Here is a 24,883-nt window from a genome sequence, read left to right on the forward strand (position 1 = left end):
TCCCTTGGGGTTTTTGATTGGTCTCCGTCATTATCCGTTAGTTTAAGCACTAAGGCTAACCGCCTAAGGCTTTGCTTTAGTAATTTCCTTTTCCTTTTTGTCGGGATGTTGGATTGGGCCTCTTCAGGCCCTTCTATCCATGGCTGCTGGAGTAGTGGAGTTCCTTGAGTAAATCACTCGAGAATTACTGAAGACTGAAAAGAAGGCTAAATCTAAATCGATTTTAATTAATTATATTCATCAATTCATCTTACTTTGATTATTTTAACATGATGTGAATATTGTGGAGGTCGTTGACTCCTCGACTTTTGAGCATTGACCATAAAAGTCATCTTGTATTAGTAATAAAATGCTCCATTTAAAATTACTGGTCCCATTAGTGTTTTTTTGTTTAATCTATATTTCTAATTCTTTTACACTTATTTTTTGAAGGCTTTGCTAAGGATCTAATTTACTTATTTGTATTTTCTTTTTACCCTTCTTTATTAATCAACAACTCTTCAGCACCCAATAGCCTATAACTCTGTTCCTTGTGTTTTCCTTCCCCATTTCAGGATCTCATGTTTTGAGTTTGTTCAGCAATTTTCTTGCATGGTAAAAATATAGTTTTCCTTCTGTAGAGTATTAATCTTTGTTTCCCTTTTCGTCTAGCTGTAGCTTAGCTTTCCCTTGCTGTTTGCGGATATCTTCTCCTTTTCTTCACAAGTATCCTCGACCTGGATACTAATAAAAATCTCAACGTTAAAGCAGCCGATATTTCCACTTTGACATAGAGCTCTAAATGATTAAAAGGAATATGGCTGCAACGACTGAACACCAAAATCTTAGTTCCAAAAATGGGTCTAAGCAGAAAGAGACCATGTACGACCCGTACCAAAAGAGTTTGCTGCCTCCATCTGAAGAGAAGTCGAGCAAGGGGAAGTGCTACAACTTCGTCAAAATTTTCAAGGTAGCAGGGGACGACACTTCTTCAAGCAATAAAGATCAGAAACGAGATAAGGCAGCAGCAAGAGCACCACCACCAGTTTCTTATGGGAATGCTACCCTAAACAATAAAGACGAAGGGAGCTCGTCACAGAAGAGAAAAATTCCCAAGACTTACGTCGATCCACATATGGTTCAAGGTTTTAAACTCTATGAGATGTCACTCGAAATTATGCTTCTCAAGGATGGAAGGGACGATTCGTTCAAGACAATCGGAGTTGTTGGGCTGCCTAGTGTTGGAAAAACGACACTTTCCATATCTCTTTAGTGAATGGCTCGTGCAATACATATATTATCCCGTCCATAAAGTCCTTAAGTCCCATACTTCCCATGATGAATCTATGAATATAGCCAGAAATTTCACTTATCTTTTTGATGATGTGGTGTAGGCCAGTAATCTGGCAGAGCTTATTGACAAGGAAGGTGATAGCCTTACTGACTTTGTCCTTATTAAAAGCCAATACAAATATCACACCAGACAGAAAATCGATGACTGCTTTCTCGACAGTTATGATCGAACGAACAACAAAGCGATAACATCCGTCAATATGCAGAAAGCCGGTGATTTTCTCAGCAATAACGCATGGCCATCTCGTGAATTTGTGGATTCTACTGGTATGGCTTTTCAGCCAATAACTTATCAAATTGTAGGATGAGAGAGACCCAGGCCAACTTCGGAACAAAATGGGAGTTGCCAACACATTATGATCCATCTCAAGCGGGTTCTCTACCAGTTTAAGATTCGTTGTCTTACACTTGCACTTTATCCACCATGGCCTCCTAAACAAAAGGAAGCTACTGAAGACTTTAGCCGAGATCCCCGAATTCGAATCGGGGTCCTTGATGGTAGCGAAAGTCCAGTCCGAAAAAATCAGCATCAGGAGCGCTATTACATCCAAAGCTACTGCACCCAGGAGCAAGGTATAGGTGATTCCCACATCAAATTGGTTAAAAGTCGTGTTTCTTTGTTCTGAAATGGAAGAGTCCAAGAGCTGCTAAAATGGACCCAAAGACTATATACCTTGGAATATATATTCCCAGGTGGAATGCACAACTTGCACCTTAGTATAAAGAACCTCTTATATGAAGTTGAGTTCAACCTCGATTACCCTCAGAGCATCATCTGCTTCCCATTTTTTGAAGAATTCTCGGCTCTCATTATGCTCCTGAAGATGAGATCCACCACAAGTTCCTTGAAGATTCGGGAATACTTATAAGCATAATGCACCACTTCGAGATCGCTCAACATGCCTTCCCTCACTGGAACATCAGTAGGCCTGGCTTCTTTATCAGGCTCTGGAATCATAATTATTTGCGATGGAAGTTATTCGCTCTCTTGGAAGCGTATTCCTTCATAAGCTTTACATAGTTTGGCCCAGGATCGGCTTCTTTAAGCATGGAATCTCGAATTCTGTCCAAGCTAGCAAGATACAAAGCACGCGTCCGCTCAACATACTTGATGGTTCCAGCAACAAACATGAGGACGGTGGGAACCCATAGCCTGGTCTTTGGAAGAGATTGAGCAAAGACATAAAGAGCAGCTACAGCTTGAAAACCGAGACCAAGCAAGTGCCTAAGCCAGAGTTCGTTATCTTCAAGAGCCATACCAGTAATTGTATCGGGACCACCAAGATGCAGCAAAAGAAAGGAAGCCCAGAAAGCCAAGAGATCTTCGTTGTACTCAGGAGATTGAGAAGTAGAAGAGTCAGTTTTAGAACCTCGGACTTGGCTGTTGGAGATGAGACCCACAGTGAATAATTATGAGCTTTTTATTGTATGCTGTCCACGTGCGTTCCGCACAAAGCACAATACAATGACGATGTATAAATATTAATCAGCGCAGTTAAATGGTTTTAAAGAAATTATAGAAGAAACTCAAATCTTAGAAAAAAAAAAAAAAATCCGAGCTAAAATATTTAAACAGGTGAGCGATATTTTCTGTCTCAGTTTGATTAGCATTGGAGAAGTCAAATTTTGGATTCTGAGCCACGAATTTCTCGATCATGTCTTGGTTCCCCATCTGTTGTCTGGTGGGAAGCCCCAACTCTGCTTCTGCCTCTGATCAAACATCATCTTCTCCATGTTGGACCTCTTTTCCAAGTCCAAATCAGACAATTTGCTTGGCTCTGGTTCTGCCTTCTAAGTATCAATCAGACAATTTCTGAGTGATTTTTTGTATTATTAATAATTAAATAAAAACAATTGAATTATAATAATTTATGCTTCTTAGATAATTTTCACTCAGTATAGTTGTTTTGGTTTTAAAACCATAAAAAAAACCCGCTCGTTGTATCGGCCCAAAAATAGCCCAAAAAAACCAAAAAAGGTAAAATCCCCTAAAACTCCCTCACTTACCCAACTCTTTGTGTCAGTTTTTTTTTTTTTTGGTAAAAAATAAAATACAGCATTGTTTATGGTCTATACCATATGGTACAGTAATTCTTTAGTATTTTATTCGTACACTAATTATTTTTTCTACAAATAATAAATAAATTACGTTAAGGATAGCTCACGCAAGGAATAATAATTTTTAGTAAGAAAAAGAAAAGGTGAAAAAGAAAAAAAGAGGCTTTTTCAGGTCTCCACCTGAAGAAAGGAAAAATCAAAGCCTCACCCGAAGGATGAGTCTCTTCGGTCTGGGCAGGTGACTGACAATTTCCACTTTTCTTTTTTTCTTTTAAATTTCTCTTAAAAAAATCTGTTTTTTTGTTTATTTGTAATGTTGCGTTGATAATTTATGTCCGATCTATTATAATTCTTCAGCCTTTTCTGATTCAAGATCAGCGATCAAACTCATCTTTTTGGCTTCATTAACTTTAATTAAAATTCTCAAAATATTTCATTTATTTTCCTCCCTGATTCTTCGATTGCTCTGTTAACTGTAACTGCAATGCGATTGTTGTTTCAGAGCAATTGGTTATGGTTAGCTGTGCTTTTGTTGATTAAATTCTCAAAGCTTTTTGTCTTAAAACAGTCCTATCCTCCATTATGGTTTGGCTGTGAAACTGTTCCCTATATGTTAATAAAAATCAAAGGCTATACATTAACGATAGTGGATCTTAATGCATGTTGAACTTGTCTTGGTGTTCTGATAGCTTGTGATTAGTTGGTTCAATGTTAGAACTATAACTAAAAGCTATGCCGTCCCAGGTGGTTTTTGTGAATGACAATGTTAGAAAGGTTGAAAAGGTCTGAACTTATGCTAAATTATTTATTTTTTTACCTTAAAATAATGACCATATTGAGAAGGGTGAGCTTTGTGTCTTGAAGCTGGATTGTATTGAGTGAGTATCAAACTAGGTCTGTTGACAATTTGCAGCCTTTGTTAGACGACTCGTGGTGGCAGAATGAAGTTCAGAAAATTGAATTAACTGGATCAAAAAGTAATAGAAATGTATAAATGTAGTCTAAGGAAAGCTAATTAATTTGCCAAAAACAAATTTATTAATCAGGTTCGAAGCATGCTGGATATCTTTCATAGTTTTCAGTTAGATAGGAGCTTTGGCTTTCTATCTTGCTCTCTATTGTGCAATATGTGTCCATGTATGTGTGATTGACACTATTTCAAGCCATAAAAGAGAAACGTACAATTAATCTACTGAAATGTGTTTTTTCTTAATTTGTTAAAAATCAATTTTATACTTTGCTTTGGTTTGAATTCCTCAAACTATGTTATTATAAATCTTTATCCTAATGTACCATACTGTACTCATATGAAATAACTTAAATACACACAAGCTTTGTCTATGATCCTCTAAATTTATGGGAAAACTTGTGAAAAATGAACTTAGATATGTTGGATGTGGGTATATTTCTGACTCCCCCTCCCAAGTCTTAGCAGCATAGCCGTTAAATATTTGTTTATCTTTTCAGTTGATACATTTTCCTGATAATAAATTGCTCTGAAAACAGAAATCAGCGAACATTCCGCCCAAAAAAAAGTGCACCTTCAGGAAGTAAGGTTGGTTACTTTTGTTCCTTTTTCTTCTTTTAATAAAGCATATAATTAATATTGTTCATCTCCTGCATGTTAGAATTTGATGTGATTTTTCTCTTACACTGTGTTTGAATCTGTTGGATTGTTGATGTAACCATCCCAAATTTCGGTTGGGAAATTTGTTTTTCCCCTTTTTGATGACTAAGAAGTTCTTGGGTGTGAGCATGCAAATTTAGCACACTGGGAGTATGCTAGAAAGTATCCAGAAAGAGAAACAAAATAAAAGTGAGGACAACTTAACACCTAAGATCTAATACATCCAAAAATCCTAAAAAAGTCCCTGGACTGTTGGCTTTATTTGTAAAGCAAGCTAAGAAAAGAAGCTCCTGAATCCTTGATTTAATGCCTTTTGCAGATTCTTCTACATCTTGGCTTTTTAGCTACTTAAATGGTTGCCTTTATTTCTGAACCTTGTTATTTATCTGTTTGTAAACTAAGAATTCACTTTACCATAGCTATCAAGAAATGAAGAAAAAGAAAATCACATTACCATTCGTATTTCTATTTAATAAATTCCATTGCTTTTGAAGTCACATTCAAAGAATAACTTTATGTTACGATTTTTTAGTTAAATTTTCAGTGGAAAGCTGAAATAATATGAATTTCAATGCACTACTGACCTACATGAATATCCTACAGCCCCACTTGTGGGACTCACTCTTGGATGTTAGATTGCATTGTATGCACATACTACACGTGATTTTCTTTTTTTTATAATTAAATGGGTATCTATATCTAAACATGGTTAGTACTGCTGTATTGTTAAGCTTGACAATAATTGAATAGCCTTTTTGAGGTTTCTCTCCATTTCTTGAGAGCTGGCATGTCTTTATATAAAATGTTTTGTGGACTTCAGTCTGCTATAGAAGTGGCTTAGTAGAATTTGCAGTTCTCATCCCAGTATTGTAATCTTGACATAATGCAGGGTGCACAGCTTAAAAAGCACATTGATGCCACCCTGGGTAGTGGAAACCTAAGGGAAGCAGTAAGGCTACCTCCTGGGGAGGATTTAAATGAATGGCTCGCAGTCAACAGTATTTCTTACTCCCTCTCTATCTTATTCACATACACCTGGCATGCACATATGCACACATTCTGAATAAATCCTTCTATATATTGTAAAACTGTGCATATAATTGTTGGATCTTTTTCAGCTGTGGATTTCTTCAATCAGGTGAATCTGCTCTATGGTACACTCACAGAGTTTTGTACTCCTGAGAACTGTCCTACAATGACTGCAGGCCCTAAGTATGACATATTAAACCAGATTCCTTTTGCCCCTTTCAATAAATTAGTAGTAAAAATCCTATATTTTAATATTTCATCATGTTGCATAACCTCTGTCATGTTTGGATCTGTTGATTGTTTCGAAAGTGTTCCTCTCGAATGATGGATGCATTAAGTCATAAAGGATCAAGAAAAACTGAGACTTCCTTGACGTAAATTTAGGCGTTTTATCTCTTTGAAACATGCATGATAATTGCATTAATTTATTTTTGTCTAAAGATATATATCCTGCCAAATGTTATCGAATTATGATGTTGGAACATATAATAGAATATTGTTTGATAAGTGGGACGAGAGCGAGACTATGCATCACATTTCTGTTGTTTTCATTAGTCTTAATATGTGGTAAAATTGTTTTTATTATTATTAATTCACCTTAGCCTTTTGTAATAGTTTGAATTTTGCCTTACATTTTCAGAGGTCTGTAGAAAGACAAAATCTGTTTTAGCTAGAATTGTTCTAAGAGTCAAAGTCCTTGTATTCATTTGATTCTGGCCAATTATTACACCTTGTGCAGAATTTAACCATGAAACTTGGATCCTCCCCTACCCCCCCTCCCCAAAATTACTGTAAATTTTTTTGTTTTCGTGTTTGGTTCTTGTACCTTTCACTATCTGGTCAATCAATTTAACAATTCCATCCTTACCTGCTGCAAACCCTAATTTGGTCTACTCATTTGTAAAAATCTTTCAAAGTATATATCTTGGGTTTATTGGAGTTGATTATTTGCTTTCTTACAAAACTTAACAGGTATGAATATAGATGGGCAGATGGTGTGCAAATTAAGAAACCTATCGAGGTTTCTGCTCCAAAATATGTTGAATATCTAATGGACTGGATCGAAGCACAGCTTGATGATGAATCCATATTTCCTCAAAAGCTTGGTAAAATCTTCATCAGTCATGTGCTTAATCATCTTTAATTCCTTGTGATGAAGTTGGACATACTGTCATAGAGAAATTCTTTTGACTATGTATGACGACAACAGCGATGATTAACTTTTTCTAATATTTATACTTGTCCCAAAAGGAAACAAAATTATTTTACCTCGTATCATTGCTAATTACTTTCCTCTTGCATATTTCAAATTTGCTAGGCACACCGTTTCCCCCCAACTTCAAGGAGGTGGTGAAGACAATATTCAAAAGACTGTTCCGTGTATATGCCCACATCTATCACTCTCACTTTCAGAAAATTGTGAGCCTTAAGGAGGAAGCCCATTTGAACACATGCTTCAAGCATTTCATTCTGTTTACTTGTGTAAGTCTTCTTCTGCTTGATATTTAACTCTTTTATTCTCTACCCTCTTGTTCAAGGCAGGCCTCTTCCACTATTTGCCTATTTTACACAAATGTAAATAAATCCAGTTGTTTATCTATGAGTACTACTAAATTACAGTAGTCAGGTTGCATAATTCTACTACAAATTTGTTGCAATATGGTTAGTTTCACTCATTCATGAAACCTTTCTCCTTTTTTTTTTTTGAAAGAATGCAGTGCAAGGTTTCTTTTATCTAGGGACGCTGTTATCTTTAGGATTTGCTTTTTGCTTTGTGCATAATCTTTGATAAGCCCAATTCAAATGTGAAAGGGGAAAAGAGGGAAGAGAAAGAAGACGGTGGGGAGGGTGGACGCAATCTTCCTTAAACTAGAGGAGAATAGCTTAAAGATGTTTGATGCAACTTCTAGAACAAGTAGTCAATGATTCTTTGAAACCAAAAAAAAAAAAAAGGGTATAAGCGAAAGCTTGCCATTATTTTTTTCCTAGCAGTCATGGTTTCTTTCATATGGTATGTGTCATGATTTTTGCAGAAAAACCTGTAATTGTCACAAAAACCGGAATATGGTTTTAGTCCCTTTTTTAGGAGATTTACCCCCATCCTCACCCACTGACCATCCTCATTAAGCACAGGTAGTAAGGTTTGAAAGGTCCTTTTAATCTCTGAAACTTTCTTTCTGTGAAGCAAGAATGCTTAGTTGACTAGAAAGTTTATGTTGCATGTGCAGGAATTCGGGTTGATTGACAAGAAAGAGCTAGCTCCACTTCAAGAGCTCATAGAATCCATCATAGTGCCCTACTAAATATATAGGGTTGGAGAGTTGGAGATCCTGAAATATTTTTATTTTAGGGATGCAAAAGTAATAAGTTAGACTATTTTAGTATGCGACTTAAAAAGTCTCTCTTTCTCTATGTTATAAATGCAATTCATATGCCATCTTCCTTGGATTTAAAACTTTGCAGGGAGTGACTCTGTTGTTTTTCTTCCTTTTTTTGGATGCCTAGATCAAGCATTTGCGAAAAGCAGCTTGTCCTGAAAGTAATGAAAGCCTGAATTTCCTTTTAATTATTGCCATTTTTGTTATTTGATCTTATACTTGTTGGAACTTGGAACAAAAACCAAGCAAAAGGTAACAGCTTGATTTTGATGTATATACATATGTTTTCTAAAAGATTATTCTATTAATGAATGGGAATTGAAGTTTGAACACTAGCCACCTCACTCTCACCCCTTTGTGAAGAGAATTAAGGTCTGTGAAAATTGTCTAAATCCCAGTTTCAATAATTGCATAACAAACGGAAATGAAATGAGAGAGCGAAGAGTTACCATTGTCAGCATGAAAAAGAATATTGAATTGAGGTATAATTTAGTTTTGTCTTTGTAGATCACATCATTATTCCCTGTTGATTTTGACGAACTTACACATGTACAAAAACAGAATACACAGTATTTCCCCAACAATGAAAAGTCAAGCATCTTCATCGCTCCCTCCCAAGAAACCTGGAAATAGCAGACAAGTGTTCGTCATTATTAACAGCATAAGAGAAAAATCTACCATCATAAGCAGATTTTACAGGGCATTTTTAAACTTCAGAGGATGACAAGATGGTCATGTGTCATTGGCATGGTAACCATAAGAAACTCACTTCCATTTCCCTTCTACTTGGAAGTGGCTCTTCTTGATTTTAACCCAACATCAGTTAAAGATAGTACCTTTAACTGTAACGCATTAAATAAAAATGAACAAGAAGACTAACCTTAATTTAAATCCCAAGTCAAGACTACATACCCTGCTTGAATCTCATTCTCAGCCATCCTGAACCGAATGCGTGCTTCCAAGATCAGAATTCCCATATCTTGAAGCTGCAAAACCATATGATCCTACAACAGCAACAAGGACACCCAGTACCAGAGAGAAGAGCTGGAAGTTAGCAATCAACTCGCCTCGAACCTCACTATCTGTTGGATGGCAATATATTGCATTTCCCGTGAGCCGACAACCATCTGGCATCATGGGGCCATAGAGGGTGAAAGCAGTCTGATAGAACCAGAGGCCTTGGAGAGTTATAGCAATTCCACTACACAAATCAACTGGGAAACTGTTTGGCAAGAAAGCTCCAGCAACAGTGGTCAAAATGCAGAGTCCAATTAAAAGGACAAGGACAAGATGGTAGTATCCTTCGAGGCCCTTGTGAGTGGTTGAGTGAAAGTAGAATAGCAGATACTCTGCAATGAATGCTGCAGCCGCGATAAGACAAAGGGCTCCTTGTGGTAATGAAAGAAAACTGAGCAAGAAGAGATTCCACCAAAGATGGTTGTAAAATTAGACATATTTAACAACAACTGGTAAAATATATATTTGCAATGATGAATTATTCATGGCTAAGTGGAAATGGGAAATGAAAAAAATATTTATGAGATAGAGTAAACATTTTGAAATAAAACAACCATGATTTCAGACAAAGTAATTATAATAATGGCATTTAAGAACCATGATTGCGTTGTGCAATTACATGTGTTGCTAATATCAGAAGCCAAACTCAATAAGAAGTTCAAATTTGATGTGAACTATACTCAAGTCAGAAAATTCATCTTTGCTCAGCTTAGTGGAGGTTTTGGATCTTTTAGATCAAGTAGTAAAAAGTGGACAAATTATTTTCCTTTCTTGTGTTTTCCTAGAAAAGAACGGGGACAACCTACAAAATGTGGGCAGTTCAAATTTAAAAGCAACAGGCAGCAACTATAATGATTACAGCATTGTTAAATTATTCAGTGACAAAAAAAGAGATAAAGAGAAAGATTTGTTCCTTACAGCAATTATGATCATTTCATTGTTTTCTGATTTCAAAAGGAGATTGTCTATGCTTTTCAATTATAATATTTTGCATAAAGAAATATTCGTGTCCATTAAAGAATGAAATTAAGTAGTCTCAGATTCAAATGCCAGAGCGTTCTATAACATTCTCCATTCCCATTCCAAAGGAAACAAAAAAAAAGGCAAAAGCAAAACCGTCCCCCTTCAAATTTTTGCAAAACAAACATAAGCTATGAAAAGATCAGGACTGACCTCGTTTTCTCTGAAAGCAGAGCGATAGCACCTAAGAGTAAAAACATGAGAAGCATCCCGGAATGCTCAAAATCATTCAAGTGTGATGGATTCAAGACTCCATTGACAAAAAACTTGAGGTGGGTTGAATACAAAAGCTCAATACACAAATCAATAAAAGCACCAATGGCGACGACATAAAGCTCGAAGTATTTTAACTTCCCATCAAAACCAGGAACTGGGTTCCACACTCTGACCTCAAAAGACTTGGGGTTTGACACATACCGAAACACAGAACTCCATATGTGCCATACGCCAACCATCAGAAACAGAGTCCCCGGCAAAACATGACCCTTGAAAGATCCCATCTCTTTGTTGATATATCTATCACTTTCTTATCTTTTGTTTCAGACACAGTCAGCTCTAAACTCTTGCAATCTCTTCTTCTTGTTGTTTTATCAAGATATGTTATTTTTCTGCTTCAAAGGGTAAACAGTTTTAGCTTTCATACATTGAATCTGATTATCTATATAGAAGACTTAAAAAATTAGACAAATGATAAATCTTTGAACAAATTGAATGAACAAGCTTTTTGACAGCAAAGAAAGGTTGCCTTATTGCATTAGACTACAAAAATTTGGTGAAATTCCGTGTCAACTTTGTTTGCTGACGAGAAAAATATTGAAAAGTAAATAAAAAAAAAAAGGAAAAAACTTTTTATACTAAAAGGAATGACTTTTTAAGTTCACAGTTGCAGCCAACCTTTACAGATGTTTTCAAATTTCAATTAATCAATTGGAAACCAACATAAGTCATAGAAATTGAGGCATATTTGTTTCTTGAGTTTTCCCAAGAAACAAGCAGAACAAGATGGGCTTCAGAAATATTGGTTCTGCATCAAAAGTCTTCTGTTAAAATAACTCATTTTTAAAAGTCAAATTTTCCATCGTTTTGGTATTTAAGCTTAGAAAAAAAAAACCACTAAAGTCAATATTGAAAAATCCCAATAGAAATCATTCCTGAAGGAAAATCGTGAGAAAAGAGAAATAAAATCAGATCCATGTCCGTTGAAAAGTCAAGCTACAGAATGCAGACAAAACCATTTTAACTGGAAAAAGTTTCACAGAGGAAAAAGGAAAAGGAAGAAGTTTTTGTAAAGTAGTAAGATTTTATGGGTAATCGATTTCTTTTTTCTTTTTTTTTTTGAATTAAATAAAAAAAATGAAGATGAAAAGAAATACAATTAAAACTAACAGATGTAACAGGATGAAAGTACTTACAAGACATGATTGAGTTACAAAGCTTTCTCCAAATCAGAACTCAAGAAGAAATCATTCACTGAATTTAATAAATCATTAGAATAAACTAAAAAGCAAAGGGAGAGAGAGACAGTGGGGATCTGAGAAAGAGGAGTAAAAAAAGGAGGAGGCAGAAAAAGTGATGGAGATCATAAGGGAATCATATCAGTTATCAGACAATGTTTTTCCCATGTGTTTTATTCCATGTAGCCATCCTTATTTGTTTGTGTTACTCCTTCCTTCCTCGGTTTCATATATATTGTATTGTTAATTTATTTTTAGTTCTCTTTTGTTACTCTTAATTACATCCATAAATTTGTTTGAAAACAAAAACTTATAATCAATAAAAGTCAAAATTTAATTCAAAAGCTTTTAAACTTTGAGCAAAATTAAAATGAGACAGTGTATGAAAGGGAAAAAGTATTATTTTATGAAAAATTAGCCAAAAGATTAAAAAAAAAAAAGAGAAAATCTATTGGAGTTGACTCACAGGCCCTGTCTCCAATAACAATAGGTCCACATTGGTGTCTACATCCGTTGGATCGTGGGATGTAACACGTGTGGCCTTTGATGGAATTAAATCTTGTCATTGGATTTAGCACCTGTGGGCCTTGCTGTTTTTATTTTTTTGGATCTACAGGAAATTATGGAAACAAGCTCATGGGCTATTACCCATCAGGCGAGCACTAGCTGCAATCGAAAACCACGATTTTGACCAGCCCATGCTTTTGGCTTAAAATTCGCCACGTGGATATTCATTCATGGTCCTAAGCTGACAACTACTTGAAACCACTTGTATGCTGCCTGTCTTATCTTGACCTAAAAAACGTTTTCCATTATTTTCCCCCCGTGCTTTTCACTTGCCCATTCCTTGTCAATGGCAATAAGAAAATTAAAAGATTGAAGTTGAAGTTTAAAGATTAACCATAATACAATTGATTTGGACCACAGAAAAGCAAACAAAGATGAAGACTAAAGTTTGAATAATAATAATAATAATAATAATTTAGAGAGAGAGATAGTGGTGGTGTATGGCTCACTTACTACAGAGCCAGTCTTTTATTTCAAGGAGTGTGTGGACAGAGCCCCGGCTACAGCACCAAGCTCACACATGCGTTAAACTCAGTGATCATCCTCATGGAAGCTGGAAAATCTATGGGAAGAAAAGAGCAAGAGGGACTTCTTCTTTCAATGGTTGTGTTGTGCAGTGCTGCACTACTTCTTCTTCTTCTCCTTCTTCAGCCTCGATGTCATCAGCCAAGGCTGGTGTGAAGCTGGCTGTAAATGCAGTGGAAGATAATAATAACAGCAGATGGAAAGATAGAGAGGACCAGCCTTTTTATTTGGCAAGCGAGTACGGATGGAAAGTGAGGAGATTGGAGGAGGATCAATACGAAATAAGGAAGGTTGCCCAAATTCAAGCAGAAGCATTCCACCAACCAATGGCCTTCTTCGATGATCTATTCTTTCAGTTCTTCGAGGTTTCTTTCCTTTACCCCTTCTTCTTGCTTCTTATATCTCTTTTTTTTTTCTTTGTGATTTCCTTTTCTTTTTATTTTTCCGGGATTAATTTCCTTCTTTTGTTTCACCCTTGTGTGGAAGAGAATTCTACCTCTTTAAACCACGAGCATCTTAAAATTAAAATGATAAATTGGGAATAATTTGGATTTTGGACTAACAGCAGCCTCTAATGCATGAAAATCCTATACGCTACATTAAAAAATGGAATAATGAGGAAAATAGAAGTGATAAATGCATTATAAACTATTAAGGATTTATACGAGTTTTAATGCCCTATAGTTAACAGGCGGAGGTGCTTTCCGGGCTCATATACAAACTTAGGAACTCACCTCCAAGCAGGTAATCAACTTTTAATTCCAGGAAAAAAAATACCACTTTCATATTACATCAACGTTAATTTATTTGAAGATGTAAAATATGCTGTAATTTATTTATATCTATATATATATGCTGAACAGGTATGCGTGTTTAGTCGCTGAGTCTTCCACGGATGGTAATTCTGAATCGCAAAGAAAACCGGTGGGCGTCGTGGATGTCACAGTGTTAAGAGACGAGGCTGTTCTTCAACACCTTCATGGGGCAGAGGAATACCTTTATGTTTCGGGGCTCGCTGTTTCAAAAAGCTTTCGGTACAAAATATAATAATAGTAATTTCCTGTGTCTCAGACATTTATTTTTGTGACACTATAATGCGGTTGATCATGGCCTGTAAATATGGTTAACAGGAGGAGGAAGATCGGTAGTTGCTTGCTCAAAGCTTGTGAGGTGCTGTCGGTTTTGTGGGGTTTCAAGTATCTTGTCCTTCGGGCTTATGAAGATGACTTTGGTGCTCGCACGTTGTACACAAATGCAGGCTATCGAGTTGTCTCAGGTGATCCGCCATGCTTGACTTCTTGGATTGGGAGAAGGCGTCGTGTTCTTATGATTAAACAATGTAGTTTCCTTAACCTTATTTAGCTCTTCCTTTCAGTCTCGTATATAACAAGGATCGTAGATCGGAGAATGGAGAAACATCAGTATATATGTTTTTTCCCTTGTTTATTACTTTCAGGCCAACTTATATCACAAAGATATGACTGTTATTTATTTAATGGTTTTAATATTAATGTTTTCATATTATTTATTTATTTTAATTGGGAAGAAGATAATCTTTCCAAGGTAACGGGTGAATATTCATTTTGTCCATCCAAATTTATTGCGCTGACAAGGAACCAACTTACTTTAAGTTGAATTCCCAGGCCAAAGGCTCAGAAGGTTATTTACGTAATATCACGCTTAGGAGCCTGGGTCCAAAGCATTTTCTTTTCTCGAACCGATAATCATAGTCTCAGATCCAGCCCATAACGTCTGCTTGGAAGTCAGCCCCGCTTATTTCAAATCTGGCAAAGCGTCACGGCTCTAAAGATACTTCTTACCCCACTCACCGAATCATAAGCATACACGTGGCATCGCCTCCTGCGCCCTCGCCTTTTTAACACTTACGTGGGATCTGTCAAATCCGTCCGTCAGAATCTTACCTCAATTCCACCGTCGCCATACCACTCCTCCCTTCAACTTTCGTCATCTTATTTCGCAACTATCGCCGATCCCGGAAATCCCAACCACCCCACCGCCTCATAAATCTATCTCCACGGATTTCCCCTTTTCCAAAATTGTTATAGTATTCTTTTTGTAATTTTTTTTGCCTAACTTTTACTTATATAAACAGTAATATTAATTCATAAAATAAAAATAACATAATTTCTGATCGACCCATTTTTTTCTCTTTCAAAACACGCCCTCTATTTCCTTCTTTTTATATAATTCAATTTTTCCTCTGTAAACTTTCTTTGATCCTGCTTGCTCGTCTCTTTCTCCTTTTTTTTTTCTTTCTACTTTTTTTTGTTGCCGTCTTTTTTATTTCTCATCTCTTCATCGTAGAATACAAAATCAAAATTTGCTTTTGTAATTCTCGGGTTCACCGCAATGTCGAATTCAAATCCTGGAAACTCTTATACGAATGAGAATTAGGAATCATCGATTCGCCTGCTTCCTGATTTCGACGATAAAGTGGGAGACGATTAGAGATCAATGACTTAGGCGGCAGTGATCTCGCGGAAGCAAAGATTTACGATCTAAGCTTCCGATTTTTCATAGTAGTTGGAAATTCGGTTGTTGTTGGTGGATTTTGGGAGGGCAGGAATGTCGAAGGTGGTGTACGAAGGATGGATGGTGAGATATGGACGAAGGAGGATCGGGCGATCCTTCATACACATGCGATATTTCGTGCTCGAAAATCGGCTCCTGGCTTACTACAAGAGAAAGCCACAAGATAATCAGGTCTTTAATTGTTTTGTTTTTGAATTCTCAATTTTGTTTAGGCATTGTTTAGCTTCTTAAATTATTGTTTTATTTTATATTAATTTTTTTTGTTAAAAAAAGTTTAATTCTCTCTTTTTTTTTTTGGATCGGAGAAGAAAGAAAAGTTGCTTTTAGAATGCTAAATTAAGTGCAACTAGGTTCGATTTAATTTTATTTTCAGTAATGGAACTGTACGGTTGATGCTGCTATGCTTTTAGTAAAAGCAGAAGCATCTTGTTGACAATGGTGCTTGATATCTCTGAATTCTTACTGTTTATGAAAAAGAGAGTTTTTTTTTTTTTTGAGGAATCTTTGTGTTTCTTTTGACTATTCGCTTTTGTGCAATGTGTTCATTTTATAACTAAATGCTGGCGCCGCTGTTAACTATTAAGAGTTTTTGTGTTTTCTAAATTTAGGTTCCAATCAAGACCCTGTTGATAGACGGAAACTGTAGGGTGGAGGATCGAGGTTTGAAGACTCACCATGGACATGTGAGTTGTTGTCTTCTCGTGTGTATGTGTGTATTTGCTTGTATTCTATTTTAGCCTATCATGTTATAACGGTGATGACGGTGCAAAATGTTGCTGTCGATAGCTGAGAGCTGAGACCGTCCAATATCATATATACATAGATAGATATTCATGTATTTGCACGTGTGTATAAATAAGCATATCATCAAGTCACAAATAATCAGCCATTTCTCGAGCTAATGATTACTGTGTGTTTTCTATTATTGTTTTCTAGTGATTTGGGAGTCTCCTTATTGACCAATTGTAATGTTTATACTTTGCTTCATATATCCCCTTTCTCTCTTTCTTTCATCAAGAGACTCATTCGTGCTCTTGCTTATTGTCTTAGTATATGTACTCCTGATACCAGTGTAATGTTTCATTATCAGTTATATTCTGATATACAGTGAAATGTATTCCTTTAGATATAACACTCATTTATACTTCATTTTAATACACATGGTTTATGTTTTGCAGATGGTTTATGTTTTGTCTGTTTACAGCAAGAAAGAGAAGTACCACAGAATCACGGTTTGTTTTTTTTATTTTAATTTGTGGAAATAGTAAATGAATGTGTATTCTTTGATGCTTAATAACTTTGCCACCATGAGGAGAGGGTGTAGGAATGGACATCATTGCTACTTTGCTATCGGTGAATTACTTATATCATGTATTTTGGCAAATCAACATTGTTTCTGTCAGTTCTATGCTGAAGGACTTAAGTCACATTAGCATAGATTGGTGCACTTGGTTTTACTATACAGACATATACTTGGAGTCCATTTTGATTGCTCTTAATGGTTTTGTGTACTACTAATTGAGTTAGCCGTTTATTATGTGTGAATTTATTGTTAAATAGGACTGAAAACTTTTCATGATGGAACTGGAGTGATATCTGTTTTAGAAGTGATACTATGCACTGTGTTTCTCTGCCATTGTGCAAGCATAACTGACACATGTTTTTGATTTACTATATAGCCCTTTGACCTCTGTGTTTCTTTTCACAATTGTTTTGTCCTGTACATCCAGTTACAAATTCTTATGCTTTTGAATTTTAGGAACCTAAAATAAATCCATGTCTGCATTCTTGTTTCTAGATGGCAGCATTCAACATCCAGGAAGCCCTAATGTGGAAGGAAAAAATGGAGTCTGTGATTGATCAGGTTCATCTCCGAGTCTGTAACTTAGTTACTACTTTCTTTCCCTGCTTCAGATTTGCATTTTGAAGTTGATTCTCCCTTATCAACTTATGTACAGTTTAGTGTCACAATTTTCCTATTGAACTGAATATATTGTTTGTATTAATCTGTTACCCAGATTGTTTCAATTGTCTAGTTACATTAATTTCATATGCAGCATCAAGAGTCACAAATTTCTAATGGCAACAAATATGTTTCTTTTGAATATAAATCTGGGATGGATAATGGGAGGACTGCTTCTTCATCGGACCATGAAAGTCAGTAAGTGCCAATTTATCATTATTTTCTGTTTGCTGTTGTCTATGTGTGTTGATAAAAGTGACTGTTTGGTGTAGGGCTGTGGGCTTTAGTCAAGCTACCTGGGTGCTTTGAAGTCTTTGGATCAAATTCGCATGGGTAGAGAGTTATTGTCATAAATGAGTGGGGGAAGGCTAGAATAATTATTTTTGATAAAAAGAGGTCTTATGTTTTGTGGGATTTCGTACACATCTTACATCTTCCGAAGTATTGCAATTTTAAAATATAGCATACATGAATTATATAAATATTTCATGGTTGGAACAGGTAAATACATTTTGATATTTTCAATATCAGCCCAAACCTTGTGACTAATCTTCTGGTTATAGATGAATATCGAATGGTTCATTATGCTTGCATTACTGCTGGCTCAATGAATGATTGCTCTGCTCCTTGTTTAGTGACAAGCTGAATAAAGCACAGTTCATTTGCTCCAAATCTATTCAAGGCTGATTTTCAAATTAAAATGAATTAAAGTTCCTTGATTCTTATTAGTTGTTGGCATTTTCCCCTATATATTTTTTTTGGAAATGGTAAGACAAGTGATTAGTGATCCTTGGCCAAACTTTTAATTTCTTAATTTTTTTTTTCTCTAGGTTCAGTGCCCAGGAGGATGAAGATGATGCTCCTCCAAATTTGCTTAGGAGAACAACAATTGGAAATGGTTCTCATTTGATTTCCTTTTCTTGTCTACTTTACACTATTACATGCAATTATCTGAATCTCAACATTTCTATAAAATGTCAGGTCCTCCAGATTCAATATTCGATTGGACACGGGAATTTGACTCAGAATTATCAAATCAAAATGCCAACAACCAAGCTTTTTCTAGAAAACATTGGCGCCTCCTTCAATGTCAAAATGGTTAGTTTTTCATTGATCCTTCCATTTTAATGGCTTTTAAGTTCAACCCAGGTATGAAATCTCGAAAAATAGTTTGAGTGTAAGGGTATTTTAATTACAAAAGTGCAGTGTCATTCTGAATCTGAATATTTTCTTTTATATGACAGGACTTCGCATTTTTGAAGAGCTTCTTGAAGTTGATTACCTTGTATGGAACTGTTTCATCACTTGCTTCATACGTTCTATTTATTTATTTTTCAGTGCATCAAAATGTTTTGGGTGTTGATTATCACTTATATTTTCTTTATGTAGCCAAGGAGCTGTAGTAGGGCGATGAAGGCTGTAGGTGTTGTGGAAGCTACTTGTGAGGAAATATTTGGTCTTGTAATGAGCATGGATGGAACTCGATTTGAGTAGGTTTCCTATTTTTTCAATTAAAATATATATATTTTAATTTTTTAATGCACAAGACAAATGCATACCTTTGTCCATCTACAGAATCATTTCAAAATTTATTTGCTTTAGATATTTGGGGAACTTTTGATATTTCCTATTTATATTATTTACCTTCTGCAGGTGGGATTGTAGTTTTCAATATGGTAGTTTAGTTGAAGAGGTAGATGGGCATACAGCTATACTTTATCACAGGCTTCAGTTGGACTGGTTCCCTATGTAATATTTTCTCTCCATTTCAAATAATTTCTGTTTATGCTTTCATTGTATTGAATATTTATCTTTTGAAGCAGCAGTACCAGCATAGTTTGTTCTGTTTTGGGAACAAAAATTGTTAGGAAAACACAAATCAGAGCTTGTGAATCCCCGTTTAGCATTTCTTTGATGTGAGACAAACTTTAATTGTTGACAATATAATTTATCTAACCAATGCATTTAGAAAATCCCAAAAATGGACAAATTAAGCCTAGTATGCGGGATGCATGCTGCTAGGCACCAAAAGAAGGACTGTATCAATGAAATGCAAGAAAAAAAAGAAAAACCAAGCAAGTGGAAACAGAAATATTAGAAAAGACCTAGAGAGGGAGAGAGATGAGTATGTGCTGATGTGTTTACAATAATCGAAGAATTGAATCTTTTTTGCATTATGGTTTTTGCCCTCTAGATTTGATATTTTACGGAAGTGTTGGCTAGTAATCTGGAATGGGCTGTCAATAAGATTGATGAAGAGTTAACGGTTTTTCCGCTAAACTTTCTTCTTCGTATAAACCTTTGTATGATACTTACATGTATGCACATACACATTTTCAGATGACAAAGAAGGAACTTTTGAATCCTTACTTTAATTTTATAGGAGTGACCCTACTATAGTTATTATCCAAGGTTTATTATAACTTTGTTCACTTCATTGAAGATTATTTATGCGACCTTGTAGAATATTTCTAAAATTATGCTTCAGTTTTTAAAAGAAATCTTTGTTTCTTCTTCCTTCATGAAGTATGGGCAATTTTCAAGTCTATGGTTACTTTTTTGGCAGGTTTGTATGGCCCCGTGACCTTTGCTATGTGCGTTATTGGCGCCGAAATGATGATGGAAGTTATGGTAAGTCTTTGCAGATTTACTCATATATTGAAATATATACTTATTTTTCTAGCTTCAGAAAATTTCCCTTTGCTCTTGTTTTGGTTATTGTGCAGTTGTGTTATTTCGTTCTAGAGAGCATGAGAATTGTGGCCCACAACCAGGATACGTGCGGGCTCATGTTGAGAGTAAGTTCCATGTTAATTCCTTGGTTGTGCTGAGATGTGAAAGATGAGTGTTATATTTGGAGTATATTGCAAACTATGTATTCTAATTTTCTCAGGTGGAGGGTTCAACATTTCCCCTCTGAAATCTCGAAATGGGAAGCCTAGAACACAGGTGCAGCATCTCATGCAGATTGATTTAAAAGGATGGGGTGTGGGTTATATTTCATCATTTCAGCAACACTGTCTTCTTCAGATGTTAAATAGTGTTGCTGGTGAGTTTTTTTTCTCCATTTGAATGTTAAAAATTTGCAGTGTTTTTGACATCACATTGAAGGATAGGATGTTTTTTCATGTTTCTGTGGTTCACTTCTTTTTGTTCTCGTTATTTCAATGAACGTAAAGAAAAAGGGAAATATCATCATTTGTTGTGATGCCAGTTTGGTCTGCATTTTGACATCCCACTCTTGTCCTAATAAAAAGATTGAAGAGGATAAAAAGAAAGAATTGTGTGAGGGGATGTTAAGAGAACTTCATTCCTATCATGTTTGTTTCAGGTTCTGTTCATCTACCTTATTGAAAATTATTGTTTACCTCTCACAACAGGATTGCGTGAATGGTTTGCCCAAACAGATGAAAGAGGTGCTCCTCCTAGAATCCCAGTTATGGTCAATATGGCTTCATCTTCAGTTTCCTCAAAGAAGACTCAAAAGATAGATGAGTTATCTGTTCCCCCTGCCCCTTCTCTTGATCAAACAAACTCTGCTAGCAGAAACTCTGTGTTGATGGATGAATACTCTGATGAGGATGAAGAACAAATGCCTGAGGCAGAACAAGAGGTTTTATATTACCATTATCTTTATATATTTTTTGTTTGAATTGTTCCTAACTATGGGTTTCTTATTTCCCTAAAATTTTCAGGCATATCCAACTAAAAGCGACAATGATCTCAAGAGAACAGGTGGGTCCTAATAATGTTATATTGGTTTGTTTTGATGTAACTGGATAAGATTTTTATGGAACTGACTTCTCATCTCAATATACGTTAAAGCCCTGGAAGAAGAACCAATTGAGAAAATTGATTTGTCATGCTTTTCTGGTAATCTACGACGTGATGACCGTGATAATTCTCGTGACTGCTGGAGAATAGCAGATGGTAACAATTTCAGAGTCCGTAGCAAGCATTTTTGTTACAACAAAACAAAGGTTCTCATTCTTGTGCTTGTTTCTTCTAATTAGTTTTTTTACATGCAAATCAATATCTTATGTTGCTTTGTTATCACTCCCCCCCCCCCCCCCTATGCAATGAAGATTCCTGCAGGGAAGCACTTAATGGATCTTGTTGCTGTTGATTGGTTTAAAGACACAAAACGAATGGATCATGTCGTTAGGCGTCAAGGCTGTGCTGCTCAAGTGAGTCTGAGAAGTTACCTTCTTTAATGTTGTTTGCCTCTTTACTGTTCTGCTTCTCTTCAGAAAGGAGTATCTTATTTCCTGAGAAAGCATTTTGTTAGTATCTGCTTGGTATATTAAGTTACTCCCGCTCCATTTGCTATGCATGGTTTCTCTGTTCTGCAATGTCGTTTAAGCATTTATTAGGAATCATGGTGAAGTCAAGGGAGATTTTAATCTGGTTCCATTGAAACTGATTGGTTCACTTATAATTTTTTGAGTTGCATTCCTTGTTGTAGTAACTCCACGACCTTTATGGTTGTTATTCAAATTGGATTCAGGCTATGCATGTGGTATATCAAAACTTTTGTTAGGTCCATTGCTTAGGTTGCAAAATGGAAGTATCAGTCTCATTCCTTTGCCCACCCTATCTGCGTACTAAGACTTAAATCTGGGACCTCAAACTCCCGTAATAGTATTTTGGGAATAGAATCCACAACCTTCAAACATATCCACATTCTTGATTAGACATTTTATCTGACAGATTCTGTACAAGCTAAACAGGTAACTTTTATTTTTATTTTTATGTAAATGAAGTAGGATTAACTTGAACCAGTATTAGTAAATGAGGGAAAAATGGTTGTGTTACTACTATGAACACGCTACCTTTTTCTAGGGGAAAAAGGGTAACGAGTAGGAAATCACATTAAACTTATAAGAGCCATGTTCTGCCTTGACCAAGTTTCTTTGGTTGGTTGCGTTGGATCATAACTGAGGGTTCAACTATCCTTCTCCTAATAGCCTAAGCGTATACTGCTTAAGTAACTTAATTGATGTAGAAAATTTGTTAATTCCTTAATGGAGTATATTTACATGTCTTTGATCGTTGTTGCTTCTGTCTTTGTAGATTGCTTCAGAAAAGGGGCTTTTCTCTTTGGTTTTTAATTTTCAAGTAAGTCTTCATAATGCAGTTAATGTTGTATCTTAGACCGATGGATCAGGAGCTTGAGTGGATTATGTTGTTTTTGTTCCAGGTTCCTGGCTCAACACACTATAGTATGGTATTCTATTTTGTGACAAGGGAATTAGTACCCAGTTCCCTTTTGCATCGATTTGTTGATGGTGACGATGAATTTCGCAATAGTAGGCTGAAGCTTATTCCGTCAGTGCCAAAGGTATATATTTTTCTTGATTTTGTTTGGAGTAATGTTTAAATCAAGTTGTTTAAGACAGTTGGAAGCAGTCTTCATTGTAATTGTGCCTCCATAATTATTGTGGTCTGTTGACTATTGTTTATTAGTCTGCCAAGTCCATATCACACACTTGATGTCATCATATAAACAATCAGTACTTCATTCAGAAAAACTCGTAGTACTTTTTGGACAATAAATTAATGCTGTAAATCCCATTGATTGCCTGTACAGCCTTATTGAATTTGGCAAATGTATATTAATTATTGTTTTTGTTTGGTCTTTAGTTTTGGCCGGGGCAACGTTCTCTTTAGCTGACCAAGCATGTCTTTGGTTTTTAAATTGGTCCAAGGTAGCCTAATTAGTATTGCAAAAATTGCCTTTGCTCTACTATATATGTGAACGTGGGAAATGTTTATGGATTAAATGGTAGGATCCTCTCCAGTGAGGTTAATTTTGCTGAAAAAAGAATGCAAGGATCAGTCCTTGTCTTGATTCTATTTTTCACTTTGCTCCTTTGAAACTTGTTCTTAAATTGATCACATTGAATCTTGCAGGGATCATGGATTGTGCGACAGAGTGTTGGGAGCACCCCTTGTTTGTTAGGAAAAGCAGTTGATTGCAATTATATCCGTGGTCACAAGTACTTAGAAGTAAGGATTATTATGATTTCTTTAATACCTAAATGTAGCATCAATGATCCTTGTGATTAATATGTGTTTACTTGTTCATTTCTTTCTGTAGGTTGATATCGACATAGGTTCTTCTACGGTTGCTAATGGAGTTTTGGGGCTTGTCATTGGTGTAATTACGACATTGGTGGTTGACATGGCTTTCCTTGTGCAGGTACGATTCTTGTAGAACATCAGTTGTCTCAAACTCTTTATATGGGAAAAATACTTGCTTTATTATTGATAGGCATAACATACACTGACTTGCAAGCAAAGAGATTTAGTAGGAAGCGGCATAATCTGAAGCAATCACTGTTGCAATACATATTGTTTTCATTATTAATGGCATGTCAAGGGCAAAGAGTAGATTATAATACTGCATGGGGTATATAGTTTTGTACATAGGCTGTAGTTTTACCTAATATTTAACTACAAGTGCTGTTATCATAGGGCTGTCCAGGTCCATTGCCCACTGCTGGTAGAAATTAGGCATGGGGCATTAAAGTAACATTTGTGATTTACTTGTGTTATATTATATGGTGGCTTAAAAGTGGTTCCATGTTCTCTTTTTTTTCCCCTTAGGCAAATACAACGGATGAGCTGCCAGAGCGGCTAATTGGTGCAGTCCGAGTTTCACATATAGAGCTATCATCTGCCATAGTTCCAAAGCTTGAGGCCGATCCATCATGATTGTTTTGACCACAACTGATTTTATACGAATAATTTGTTCTGATATTCATATTTTCATTTGCATTTTCTCGTCATTTACCATTTAGAGGAAGATCCTTCACTTTTTCCAAATAGGATTTTCAGGAAAAAGTAGTGGAAGGAAAATGAAAATTTTTACTTCGGCAAGCTCGTTAGTTCCATTTCTCTGGCTAGCTATGTGTTAAGGGAAAATAAATCCTATCATGGAAGAAATCAAGAGGGTGAGAAGGATGATGGGGCTTTTATTTTCATCTTTATATGTAATTATATATAAAAAAATCTATAGTAAATGTAGACGCGTTATCATTTTGCGGTATGTCATCTCATGGCAGCATTTCATTGCAAACTTTCTGTTCTTTTGATTTGAGAACTACAAACTAGAGGGTAGAAAATAGAAAATAAAACCAAAGAAAGAGAGAGGACAGAGAATCATTGCAGAAGGTTTAGTCAGGTCTAAGTTTACGTCGAGCATCAAATTCGAGACAAATGGTTGAGTTCCGTTGAAACAGTTATAATCCCTATCGAATACGTGAGAATCATAACCAACTAGGTGCTATGTGATATGACAGCGATAGATTACCTTGGCTTGTTTGGAAATTGGGTATACGAAATGAATGCTTGGTGA

General features: G+C 35.8%; 4 protein-coding genes and 1 pseudogene across 17 annotated transcripts; 3 read left to right on the top strand and 2 right to left on the bottom strand.

Annotated features, from left to right (window-relative positions):
- Positions 1-1,107: 1,107 nt before the first annotated feature.
- On the bottom strand, positions 1,108-3,004 carry LOC149515947 (uncharacterized; annotated as a pseudogene).
- Positions 3,005-3,487: 483 nt separating this feature from the next.
- Positions 3,488-8,612, top strand: LOC111289439 (MOB kinase activator-like 1A). The gene is made up of 7 exons (XM_022880482.2): positions 3,488-3,628; positions 4,897-4,945; positions 5,907-6,015; positions 6,136-6,229; positions 7,019-7,152; positions 7,365-7,528; positions 8,275-8,612. The coding sequence occupies exons 1-7, from the start codon at positions 3,606-3,608 to the stop codon at positions 8,347-8,349; spliced, it is 648 nt and encodes a 215-aa protein (XP_022736217.1). The 5' UTR covers positions 3,488-3,605; the 3' UTR covers positions 8,350-8,612.
- A 263-nt stretch (positions 8,613-8,875) lies between these two features.
- Positions 8,876-12,149, bottom strand: LOC111289438 (uncharacterized). 6 transcript variants are annotated; one of them, XR_002690188.2, is made up of 4 exons: positions 11,874-12,117; positions 10,615-11,069; positions 9,305-9,832; positions 8,876-9,047 (listed from the first exon to the last, which is right to left on the bottom strand). XR_002690188.2 is itself a non-coding variant. In XM_089767403.1 (4 exons), exons 2-3 carry the CDS (start codon positions 10,959-10,961, stop codon positions 9,355-9,357), a joined length of 825 nt encoding a protein of 274 aa, XP_089623529.1. In that variant the 5' UTR covers positions 10,962-11,069; positions 11,874-12,149; the 3' UTR covers positions 8,876-9,047; positions 9,337-9,354. The 6 variants fall into 6 exon arrangements, 3 of the variants coding, with proteins under 3 accessions (XP_089623529.1, XP_089623530.1, XP_022736216.1); XR_002690189.2 differs by having other exon boundaries at positions 10,615-11,072; positions 11,874-11,989; XM_089767403.1 differs by having other exon boundaries at positions 9,337-9,832; positions 11,874-12,149.
- A 729-nt stretch (positions 12,150-12,878) lies between these two features.
- Positions 12,879-14,535, top strand: LOC111289335 (Acyl-CoA N-acyltransferases (NAT) superfamily protein). The gene is made up of 4 exons (XM_022880299.2): positions 12,879-13,372; positions 13,699-13,751; positions 13,871-14,041; positions 14,138-14,535. Exons 1-4 carry the CDS (start codon positions 12,923-12,925, stop codon positions 14,367-14,369), a joined length of 906 nt encoding a protein of 301 aa, XP_022736034.2. The 5' UTR covers positions 12,879-12,922; the 3' UTR covers positions 14,370-14,535.
- Positions 14,536-14,912: 377 nt separating this feature from the next.
- LOC111291308 (protein ENHANCED DISEASE RESISTANCE 2-like) lies at positions 14,913-24,574 on the top strand. 9 transcript variants are annotated; one of them, XM_022882968.2, is made up of 23 exons: positions 14,913-15,731; positions 16,169-16,243; positions 16,739-16,792; positions 17,359-17,424; positions 17,618-17,717; positions 17,796-17,856; positions 18,354-18,421; positions 18,505-18,621; positions 18,768-18,808; positions 18,913-19,013; positions 19,177-19,272; positions 20,090-20,154; positions 20,250-20,321; positions 20,417-20,572; positions 20,904-21,136; positions 21,219-21,258; positions 21,349-21,503; positions 21,609-21,710; positions 22,597-22,641; positions 22,724-22,864; positions 23,437-23,532; positions 23,624-23,725; positions 24,133-24,574. In XM_022882968.2, exons 1-23 carry the CDS (start codon positions 15,594-15,596, stop codon positions 24,238-24,240), a joined length of 2,232 nt encoding a protein of 743 aa, XP_022738703.1. In that variant the 5' UTR covers positions 14,913-15,593; the 3' UTR covers positions 24,241-24,574. The 9 variants fall into 9 exon arrangements, 7 of the variants coding, with proteins under 7 accessions (XP_022738703.1, XP_022738705.1, XP_089623541.1 ...); XM_089767418.1 differs by having other exon boundaries at positions 15,158-15,731; positions 17,320-17,517; XM_089767417.1 differs by having other exon boundaries at positions 15,158-15,731; positions 17,359-17,517.
- The last annotated feature ends 309 nt before the right edge of the window (positions 24,575-24,883 follow it).

Source organism: Durio zibethinus, chromosome 11 (assembly GCF_047325235.1).
Source record: "Durio zibethinus cultivar Kanyao isolate XHJ-2024 chromosome 11, ASM4732523v1, whole genome shotgun sequence".
In the NCBI taxonomy this organism is placed as follows: Eukaryota; Viridiplantae; Streptophyta; class Magnoliopsida; order Malvales; family Malvaceae; genus Durio; species Durio zibethinus.

Coding starts and splice junctions, on each gene's coding strand:
- LOC111289439 (XM_022880482.2), top strand. CDS start 3,606: ATGAGTCTCTTCGGTCTGGGCAG. Junction 3,629..4,896: donor AGTCTCTTCGGTCTGGGCAG/GTGACTGACAAT, acceptor CTCTGAAAACAG/AAATCAGCGAACATTCCGCC. Junction 7,529..8,274: donor ATTTCATTCTGTTTACTTGT/GTAAGTCTTCTT, acceptor TTGCATGTGCAG/GAATTCGGGTTGATTGACAA.
- LOC111289438 (XM_089767403.1), bottom strand. CDS start 10,961: ATGGGATCTTTCAAGGGTCATGTTTTGCCGGGGACTCTGTTTCTGATG. Junction 9,833..10,614: donor CTGCTTTCAGAGAAAACGAG/GTCAGTCCTGAT, acceptor CTTCTTGCTCAG/TTTTCTTTCATTACCACAAG.
- LOC111289335 (XM_022880299.2), top strand. CDS start 12,923: ATGGCTCACTTACTACAGAGCCAGTCTTTTATTTCAAGGAGTGTGTGG. Junction 13,752..13,870: donor AGGAACTCACCTCCAAGCAG/GTAATCAACTTT, acceptor TATGCTGAACAG/GTATGCGTGTTTAGTCGCTG. Junction 14,042..14,137: donor GCTGTTTCAAAAAGCTTTCG/GTACAAAATATA, acceptor TATGGTTAACAG/GAGGAGGAAGATCGGTAGTT.
- LOC111291308 (XM_022882968.2), top strand. CDS start 15,594: ATGTCGAAGGTGGTGTACGAAGGATGGATGGTGAGATATGGACGAAGG. Junction 16,244..16,738: donor TGAAGACTCACCATGGACAT/GTGAGTTGTTGT, acceptor TATGTTTTGCAG/ATGGTTTATGTTTTGTCTGT. Junction 17,718..17,795: donor TTCTTCATCGGACCATGAAA/GTCAGTAAGTGC, acceptor TGTTTGGTGTAG/GGCTGTGGGCTTTAGTCAAG.